Below are 11227 nucleotides of genomic sequence, written 5' to 3' on the forward strand. Positions count from 1 at the left end.
AACACGAGAAAAATAAACAAAGAATTGTAGGGAGAGAGTTGAATATAGTGTTAATTGTGGCAAATATTTAACACTATCATTTCTGCTTTCAATGAATTGAGTAAGGAGAGAGAGAGAGAGAGAGAGAGAGAGAAAGAGAGAGAGAAAGAGAGAGAGAGAGAGAGAGAGAGAGAGAGAGAGAGAGAGTAGAAACGGCAAGGTGTTATTGTGAGCTAATATTAATGTAAAAATCCAGATTTCAACTAACTCCAAAGATTGGGAATTGGTGAAAATGGGAATGGCAAATGTTGAAGTATCACTGGAAGAGAATAAAAAAAAAGATCAGACAAAAATTTGATAGCATTGTAAAATCTGGAGACTTCAAACTGTGTTGTGTTTTGTCCCCAAACACTTTTTTATCAACATGTAACACATCGGCAAATCCCTGAAAATGGTGTTGAATGACACAGATTCGAATTTTAATGTTTATTGTCTGGTACACGATGAAATGTTATTGAATTGATATATTGAGTCAGATATGTCAGTTTCAGTTATACATTTTATTTATCATGTTTTCTAAACGAATAGAAAGATGTACTTAAAAACATGAAAGAAAAAACATGAAATAAGATAGAATTTCCTTTATTGATCAAAGCGTTAAATTCCGTAATGTAATTAGTTGACGTCAAAGAACTCAACTCTCCCACCAGTATGACCAGTTTGGCAATGCCCTACAATTACTGGTGTCTTGGGCCAGGATGCTGGTGTCCACAACTGTGATGTTCTTTATCTCGTTCACGATTCTCCAGTAAAGTCCCTTTGCTCCACCAACATTGATCACTAACGGGCTGCATGTATCGACTTCCACAGCAATTTGCACCATAATGCCCCTGGTGTCGTAATGATATATGTCAATGTCTGGTAGGGTTACGTTGAACAATGCCTCGAAGTCTGTTGCATTTTTGGGGATGCATGGATGGAACGCACCCGGAAACGGAAATCTACGCTCAGTGCAATTTCCATCTTGATACCAGGTGAAAATTTGATTGGTGCTGAGGTCGACCAGGTACAAATCCTCGGGTTCTGAAGGGTCATTTGGGGTTGCCGCGAGCTTGCCCTGTGTGAAATCCATTACAAAGCTGGATGGGTTTAGGTAACTACTGATGCTTATCGTTCCTGACATCTGTAGTGGATGACAGCAACCAATGACGTTTGGCACAAATAGGGCAAGAAGAATTAATGACATCATTTTGATGATACTTTAGGCTGTGGGAGGAAAGATAAGGAGAAAGTGAAAACAGATTGTGTTTTGGATTTAGTCGAATGTTAAATATTACATAGATGTATTTTGCCAAGGAATTCCTTTTCCCGAGAATGTGTTCGTTTAGTTTACGTGAAAACTAAGTTTTGTAAAGACCAGAGCTGATAAAAAAAAATTATTTATAACTGACATATAAATCAGAGAAAAGAAAACGTTATCATGATTGTTTTCAGGATCACAAAAGACATAGGAAAACAAAATGTAATCACAAACACATAGGAAAACAAAATGTAATTACAAACACATAGTAAAACAAATAGGTAATCACAAACACATAGGAAAACAAATGTAATGACAAACACATAGGAAAACAAATGTAATGACAAACACATAGGGAAACAAATGTAATCACACACACATTGGAAAACAAAATGTAATTACAAACAAATAGTAAAACAAATAGGTAATCACAAACACATAGGAAAACAAATGTAATGACAAACACATAGGGAAACAAATGTAATCACACACACATTGGAAAACAAATGTAATCACACACACATTGGAAAACAAATGTAATCACAAACACATAGGAAATCAAATGTAATCACAAACACATAGGGAAACAATGTAATCACAAACACATTGGGAAACAAATGTAATCACAAACACATTGGGAAACAAATGTAATCACAAACACATAGGAAATCAAATGTAATCACAAACACATAGGGAAACAAATGTAATCACACACACATTGGAAAACAAATGTAATCACAAACACATAGGAAAACAAATGTAATCACAAACACATAGGAAAACAAACAAATGTACTGATTCTTGTAGTTGGAATGGGATGACCTAAATGAATGACAATGTTGATAGTTGTATAAATACAGTTGATATATCAACTTCATACTATATAATATCTAATTAAACGCTACGCCATCCTTCGGTAAAGAAAAGAAACGGAGAACTGGCGTGTTATGATAAATTCAGAAATGAATGGGATAAACATGAAAAAAATTGTCATTTAAATTACAAGAATGTTTAGTTTATACATGCATTATTTATAATAGTTTGGATGCATGCTATATTCTCATCTCTTGATTCTCGGTTCTTGACTCTTAACTTTTGACCTTTGACTATTGAACAGCTTAACACATTGAAAGTCTCAAATTGTGTAATGTCTGAAGTCATTTTATTGTCAATATTAAAGATTTGGGACAATTTCTTGGCATCAAGGACGAGCCGTCTGGTGATCCCACAATTCGTAATTTACACTTATTGTGAGTCAACAAACTCTAAACAGGAACTATCTATAAAAGAAAAACATATAGAATGAACTATTTTAGAATCTTCCCCTTTTCGCCACCAAAGGATTCGAAAAATGAGCACTTTTACAAAAGCCATATAAAATAAAATAACCCTCATTTTTCAAATGTTATGTAAGATTATTTCAACTGGTATATTATAGCAAATTTTGATGTTGACGTAAAAAGCTTTAGAGAGTCAAGTCCCACATTAGTAACAATCTATTATTATCAATGTTTTATCAACTATTTAAGGAAGAATAATATAACTATTAACAACTGCTTGTATTATATTGGCATTTTAAGGTGGAATACGTGTGGAGTGTAGATCAGAGTTTTGAGATACAATGAAGAAACAGTTGGGATGGATCACATCTTCATTACACTGTCTATCCCTAAACCAGACACCATCTCTCTCTCTCTCTCTCTCTCTCTCTATATATATATATATATATATATATATATAATATATCCATCTCTCTCTCTCTCTCCATCTCTCTCTCTCTCTCTCTCTCTCTCTCTCTCTCTCTCTCCCTCTTCCTCTCAGAACGTTAGAGAATCAAGCACGTAAGAATGGGGCATTGCAGGAGGAACGTCAATGTAATTTGACAATGACCCCTATTCAAACAAATGTCCATAGAAATGTACATTGGCCATACTGCCGGACTCTGAAAAAACCCACATTTGGAATGTTGGCCAGAAAACTCATCTTTCAAATATCAAACGATTTAAATGACCCTCATCTTGGCAAAATATCTCGTACCTGGGACTTCGCGAAGTACGGCAGCATAGCTATAATCTTTCTGGAATCATTTCATAGTGAGCGCAAATAGTTTTGTATTAACGTTTAAAGAAATGAAAGATTAAACTAAAATAAACACTTCTATGTCAGAAAATAGGAACAAAAATACAAATAACAACCGACTGAAATCGTGTGTTGAATTCTGTTTGTGATTATGTTGTTTTTTATGTAGCATGTATCCAGTTTTAGAAACATCTATTTACAAATTTTTAATTAATTTTTTTTGTCGAAATCTTGACAAAAAGCAAGACTCTGAAATAATGATGAAAATAAAATAAAAACCAAGAGTTTATTCAAGGGATGATTCAGCATTATTTATTCAAGGACAACTGTAGATGATGTATCATATTTTCTTCATCTAAATTAATGAATAATGGAAAATATTTATTTGCTTACAACTAAGGAACGGATTTAAAGAAAACATTAGTGTAATAAAAATCTATTAAATATTTCTGGCCGTTAACGAAAAAAATGTATTTCCATATTTTTGTCGGATAAAACAAATATTATTAGCAACTATGTGACTGTATTCCTCTTTCCAAAAGACGCCCTATCTATATCATAACGTGTTCATCAAATATTTAAGAAAAATATTAACACAGCCACTATGATGACGTCATTTTCTAATTTGGAGCCCAATTCCCATCTTTTTATATCCCTTGTTACACCTCATCCATATATGGTGTGTATTTTGGTACAATTCGTTGTGTCTTTATTCATGAGGCTGACATCACCATGGAGACCTTTGACCACTCCAGTCACGGTCACTTGCCAATAGAATATAATGTCTCCCATAAGCTCAAGGATAATTGGGAGGCATGTGTCTTCCTTGACCAAGGCATCAACAGTGGTAGTATTGACATTGTACTGGTAGTAACCCACTCCTGGATATGTCACGTTATACTTCACAGACAAGTCTATAGCGTTCTGAAGTGCGCATTTCTCAATTGTGCCTTTAGGAAATGGGAACTCAGTCTCCATGCAACTTTCGTATTTGTACCACTTGAAAACTTGGTTGGTGTTGAAGTCGACGAGGACGGCCTCCGTGTAACTTCGGGGATCTACTGGGGTCATCACAAGCCTGTTTTTGGTGAAGTCCATCATAAAATTAGAAGGGTCCTGGTATTAGCTGATGGTGGCAACACCTGAAAGCTTGTCAGGTAAACAGCATCCCAGAACACTGGGTAAAAGTAGCGCAACAGCTAAAAGAGACCTCATTTTGGTGGTAGTTAGAACTGGCGAAAGAGAGATAGAATGACTTTGTCAATAACAAATAAATTGAAATTTTCAGTGACACAAAGTATATCATGTTTTTTTCGTGTGTCAGAATAACGTATAGACAATAATCAGTAAATGCTGATTTCAGTGTTGAGGGCTGTTCAAATGGTTGAATTCACGCAGACATTTTGGCTTTCGGCTCACGATAGATAGATAGATAGATAGATAGATATATAGATAGATAGATAGATAGATAGATAGATAGATAGAAAGAGAGAAAGAGAGAAAGAGAGAGAGACAGAGAGAGAGAGTGAGTGAGAGAGAGAGAGAGATGAGGGGGGATGTGAGAAAATCGCACATAATAATATATTCTTACCTTGATAGGAGAACAGAACAACCCTTGATCAGAATGAGTACTAATTGCCGATGAGCTAGGTACCTACACTGTGATGAAAAAAGTAAATAACAAAACAATTATCATAGTCAGAGAAGAGAGTAAAACCGGATGTTTGACCAAAAAAAAAAAAAAAAAAAAGTAAAAATTGATTTTAATCAAATATTGAATCAATAGAGGTAATAAGTTATTTAGCATAAACGATATGCGTTTATTTGCAGGTCTGATAACCTACTTTATTATGGCCTCATTGTTGAAAATTAAATACTCTCAAAGCAGCCCACAGTTTGTCCATTACAACTAAATTAAAACGAGCCCGGCCCATAATTATTTCAGTTTATCAGCCATTCTAACTAATATGCGTACATCAAACACAAGCATTGAAGTGACCAAATGATAATGTAAAATTACCAGAACATCACCCCTTAATTGTATAAAATCTGCAGTGATTGCTAATTCGTTTAGTGTAAATTGCGCAATATAAAAACTCAAATAATTCGCCTTTTGCAGATAAAGACGTTAAATTTAAACTTGAACCAGATCTAGTCTACCCGAATTCTGCTTCATTGCTTATGAAATTCATTTTGTCAAAGACGTGAATATTTTATCGATGGCCCACGCACTAAAAGGGGGCAGCATGGCTCAGCGGCACGGTCTTTGCTTCGTACCCAAAAAGTACCGAGTTCGACTACCCGCCTCGTTCTGTGGCCTTGAGCAAGTCACCTCGCCCTAGCTCACTTTGCGGCGCTGCACTGGGCTGACGCCTGGGTTATTCCAGACTTCCCTGGAATATACTCGAAAGACAAATTACCCCTTGGGGATGTATAAAGGGAATTTTTAAAACTTAAACCAAGTCACATTGAGCATGGTCGATGATTGGATTGGTGACAATAGGCATGTTCGATCACTGAGTGCTTGTCTTGAGTACCATAGGCAGCTAGGATAAAATATTCGAGCGACAGTGCAAACAAAAAAAAATGGCGCCCAACATATGATTTGTACTTTACGAATGAGATTCGCTCTAGTTTAAATGAAAATAAAACATAATTAGTTGGAGGAAAAACACGCCTTCATCCCGGATCGATTTCGGTCACGTTGAGTGTGAAGCAAGTGAGATATCGGGAGATCCCTATTATGAAAAAGTATATAACTATTTGCACAACACATCAAACTGTTAATAGCAATTATATTTAGATATGTAAACGATGTAGAACAAGTAAGCTCGTTGTTAAGAAAGGAATATTAGAATTTAGGAAATGCCTTCAATGTGGAACGAATGAGAGAGAGAGAGAGAGAGAGAGAGAGAGAGAGAGAGAGAGGGGGGGAGAGAGAGACAGAGAGAGAGAGCGGGAGGGAGAGACAGAGAGATACAGACAGAGAGATACAGAGAGAGAGAGAGAGAGAGAGAGAGAGAGAGAGAGAGAGAGAAAGAAAGAGTTATTTCTTCAACTTAAACAAGGTGAAATTTACAAGTTACGATTCTTTGAACCTTTCACCAATTTCATTTCCAGATTGAAGCGATGGATCAAAGTTAGTCTCAATGCCATTTATTATTTGGTACTTCCAACTTTTAAAGTTGGCCAATCTAATTCTTATAATGTTCACTGAAATATCACTTTATATTATCAAGTTCATAATTTATCATTATCATTATTATTATTCCATTTATTTCAAAGTTGATAAAAAAAAACATTGGATCCTCTCAATGGCGTGATAAAATCAGACTATTTGATACGTAGCAATGAGTCAAGCTAAACGTGAATACAAACCACCAGGATCAACGCTATTTAGTACCGTCAGGAGACGTTCTGTCACATATTATAATTTCTAAGAACCCAATTTGGAAAGCATTAGAAGAATGCAGGGAAAAAACCAGAGATGTCCACTTTTCGAAACTTTTGTAACGCCTCCCCCCCCCCCCCCCCCCCCCCCCCTCCCTTTTTTTTTTTTTTTTTGTTTTGAGTGATGTCAGAGATTCAAACCTTCACTCTATAAATAGACAAGCGGAAAAACTAGAAATATGGTTTTATATATACCCCTGTTCCATGGTTGTAGATTCTCCTCCCTTCTATTTACAGTAGGAAATCTCAGACCCCATCATCAATTGGGGGGGGGGGGGGTCGCAATCACCAAAATAAATTCCTTGAAGTGGACATTTGTGATGTTTCTCCTCAATTCTTCACTTGGAAATAGAAATTCACTGATTATTATATAAATTATAACGTGAAGTTGAATGTAAGCTTCAATTTAATTACAAAAACAGAATTGAAGCTTAATTCAACTTCACGTTATTATTTATTTCTTCGAGCTTCGAGCAGCAACATTTACACTGATTATTTTAGCACCACAATGGTTAGAAATTCCGTTTATTTTATCATCATAATGGTTAGAAAGTCACTGTTTATTTTATTATCATAATGGTTAGAAATTCATTTACCCGAATGAGTTCGTTCCCCAGTTGAACTGAGTAGTCCTTTATATACACAAGGATATCATTTGACGATGACAGTCATGTTTAATCATGGTCAATCATCGGATTTAGAAGTGATTTGTCGTAAATGATTGAACTGGTGATTTACATGATTGTTGTCTTAATGTAAATAAACTGAAAATTATACGGAGGATAGTCAGGGATTCTGTATTTTTAAATTAAAACGTTGGTGGTTGGCTGTATTGATGTGTCCTCTTGAAAGAAATTAATATATATACTCACCCCTTGGGCTCAATGACACGGTAAGAGATTCTGGAAACATTGTCACCTATCCGCATTCTGACTACGTTTAACATCGCTTGATATATGCTACAAGTCAAAACACCATTTTTCCTTGTGACATTATACGAATACCTTATCTTTTAGCAGTTATGACCCTATAGGAAGCAAAATCAATTTATCAGTTTGATCATTCAACCAAAGACGGCCGAAGTCATTTTTCGCCACCCAGCCCTATAAAATATTTCATGTTTTCCAGATGGTTGATAACTAGAGTAATTTTGCAAACACAAGAAAATCAATATTTACCTCCCTTAGAGAAAAGCCTGAAGGGCTGTATAGCTTTATCATTACAATTATTTTCAGAGGGAATACAGACCATGTGAATTATGGAAAACAATCTGATAAATCATGATAAACGTTTTTTGGGATTATCACCATCTTTCTGTTTAGCTACTGATACCAAAAATAACATTTAATAGCAATCTGCGACTTAGTGGAAGTTAAAGGATCGGGCTGTATCATGATATAAAACTATATATTCTTTGATGTTATGGAAATTATTCTGAAATGTCAATCACCTGGCCGTACATGTAGAAAAAAATACCACGAGATTTCAAGTCTGGGGTTTTTGACCTTGTGACATGTTTGGAATATTGTTTTTCTATCGGTACATCTCTTAAAAGATGCGAATGAAACATTGTCCAGACAAAACAGAAAGAAAAACACAAGAAAAGAGATAACCCCAAAAACCAGTCTGCGTCGACTGGAGATCGTGCCTCAGACCAAAAAAAAACAGAGGTCTATGGTTCAATCCCTAATAAATGAAAGCTGATCTTTGGGGATGATGTTTACTTGTAGGTTTGTTTCTGTGTTGTGAATGGTCAGTCTAATGTCTGACATTCCTTTATGGGGGGAGGGAGGGGGAGAGATCACCTCGATGGTTGAAGACTAATCCGATTCTTATTTTCCTTTTCTTTCCAGACCCAATTGGTAGTGTTGGTGACGCTTGTTGCCATGGCAACAGCTGGTGTCGTCGTGCAAAACAGACCTTACTCTGGCTACCCAACCTACGGCAAAGACTTGGGTTATGGCGATTACACGCACCCAAATTACAACAACTTCAAGGCCGCCCCTTATCCAGCTAGTAAGAACTACGCCCCTGCCAAAGACTCCAGGAACGCATACGACTACCCTTACGACAAAAAATTCGGCTACGATTACAAGCCCGTCTACCCAGCCAATAATTACGATTACAAGTACAGGCCTGTCACACCCGTAAAAAAGGTTAACGATCCATACTCTTACTACAACAATTACCGTACCAACGATCCTTACGGGTATCGCCCAGTCAAGAAAGTCGCCGACCCATTCCCTGCTAAGGCTATTCTCCCAGCCAGAAAAGCTTTCGATCCTTTCGCAGCCAAGCCCGTCAGCAAATTCCAAGACCCATATCCTTACAATTTCGGAATCCAGGCAGCCGCATACCCCGTCCCTGCTAAATCTGCCTTCCCTGCCGCCCCTGCCAAATCTGCCTTCCCCACCAAGAGAGTCACCGACCCTTACCCTTATTCTTACCAACCAAACTACGTTGTCAAGAAAGACCCCTACCCAGCCAAATCCGCTGTCTACCCTGGTTACCCTGTCAAAAATGTAGCCGACCCTTTTTACCCAAGCAAAGCTGCTTACCCTGCCAGAAATGTTGGCAACGCTTACGCTTATTATGACCCTTACTACACTGGCGTCAAGAGGGCAGCTCCTGCCAAGACCGTTGCCACCCCAGTCGTGAAGAAGACTGCCCCAGCCAAGAGCACGTCCGTTTTTGGAAGTTTCCCAAGCATTGCCGATTTCGGCAAAGACTTTGGAAAGGATTTGTTTCCTAACTTCAATTTCTAATTTTCAGAACCATTGAGTACATCACCATATTATGTAATTACTTTAACCGTGAAGTAAAAAGGAACTAAAATCGTTTCTAACTTTAGTCCCTTTAAATGACCATAGAATTCCTCATAATTAGATCACTTCTTAATTACAGAAAAAAAATGATTTGGCATGATTTCAATGATTTCAATCATCGTTGATTTAACATACATGAAACCCAATTAAAAAAAAAGAGTTTAGAACAAATTGAAAAACAGATATTTCAATTCAATTAGATTCATCCTGTGAATCAACGGTTGAGCTAATGGGTGGATGTTTATAAAATAAAAATGGAGTGAAATTTATTTAAGAGGCCAATCAAATTGTATTGTAAGGGAAATGTAACGGAGATGTCATAATGGGTGCATGTTCGTGGATGTTATTATTGACAGAGATAGATTGAGACTGAACTTATTGATACATCGGTATTGATGGAGTTGTAGAGACAGAAAGTAGAGTGTCATGCATTCTTGTTACAGATAGTGATAATATAGATATATAAGATAGATTGATAGATAGACAGATGGGAAGACAGATACGCTGGTGGCTGATAGATAGATAATTCGATAGATTGATAGTTAAGCTGATGGATAGACATTTGGATTGATATAGATAGATAGATAGATCGATGGATATATATATATATATATATATATATATATATATATATAGATAGATAGATAGATAGATAGATAAATAGATAGATAGATAGATAGATAGATAGATAGATAGATAATTGATAAAGAGATAGTTAGATATATATATATATATAAAATATATATATATATATATATTATATATATATATAAATATATAAAACACTTTGTCTAAATAAAAATTGAATAGAAGTAGAAAATGCCCATTATCAAAAATGTAAATAAGATTGGTCTTCGTAGAATAAATTATAAAAAAATGTCTTTGTCTCCATGGTTTTTCTCAAGAAATGTGTTCTTGTCTATTGTAGCCTTCAATATATCACTCTTCATTGATCTTATATTGATTTGGAAAGCTAGGAAATAAAACTTACTAATATTATACATCTCTTTTTCGTTGGGTAACAGTTTCCATAATATGTGGCGTCAGTAAGTTGATGGTTTGTGAGTCGTTGGATTTATTGTAGGCTTGCTAGATTTCGGTTTTATTCACCTGGTGTGAATGAAAAGTTCACATTTTATAAGCCATGATTGTCATCGACTAAAACGAAAAATTAATTGTTTTTTTTTTGTTTTCTAGTTGATACATGTGTGTTGTAGAGAATATGTTCCAAATTTCATATAGAAAATGAATACATTGTCAACAAATAATCGTTTGATCAGGACATTAAACAATCTATTGATAACATTAAACTGTTACTTCAAAATAATGAAATGTGAATTTATAATTTCATGCCTCGTAATATGAAAGCAAACAACAAGTACAAGTGTTTTACTTTAATCTAGATATCTAATACAAAATAAATTGTCAAAGATTTGTGACAACAAAACGTTTATTTGAAATATTGACTTCTAGATTGATCGAATGCGTCAATCTGCACATAAAATAAGCTTACGGTGAAAAAATTGTTATTTCGATCAGCTTTTTGTATATTTTGGACCTATTCTACTTGATCTTTATGTTCCATGCATTGAAA

At 35.5% G+C, this 11227-nt stretch overlaps 2 protein-coding genes across 2 annotated transcripts in view; one reads left to right on the top strand and one right to left on the bottom strand.

Annotated features, from left to right (window-relative positions):
- The window catches only part of LOC144971386 (uncharacterized), a 33891-nt gene that overhangs the window by 22248 nt on the left and 416 nt on the right, over positions 1-11227 (top strand). The window contains exon 2 of the mRNA XM_078912210.1: positions 8662-11227. This exon is cut by the window's right edge and continues 416 nt beyond it. Within this exon, the coding sequence (XP_078768336.1) occupies positions 8662-9573 (912 nt within the window). The 3' untranslated portion in view covers positions 9574-11227. The remainder of the gene's footprint in view (positions 1-8661) is intronic.
- LOC144971389 (uncharacterized) lies at positions 606-5018 on the bottom strand. Its single transcript, XM_078912213.1, has 2 exons — positions 4950-5018; positions 606-1245 (listed from the first exon to the last, which is right to left on the bottom strand). The coding sequence occupies exon 2, from the start codon at positions 1226-1228 to the stop codon at positions 674-676; it is 555 nt and encodes a 184-aa protein (XP_078768339.1). The 5' UTR covers positions 1229-1245; positions 4950-5018; the 3' UTR covers positions 606-673.

The sequence above is a fragment of the Berghia stephanieae genome, chromosome 4 (assembly GCF_034508935.2).
Source record: "Berghia stephanieae isolate SIO BIC M18660-M18661 chromosome 4, UCSD_Bste_1.3, whole genome shotgun sequence".
NCBI lineage: Eukaryota > Metazoa > Mollusca > Gastropoda > Nudibranchia > Aeolidiidae > Berghia > Berghia stephanieae.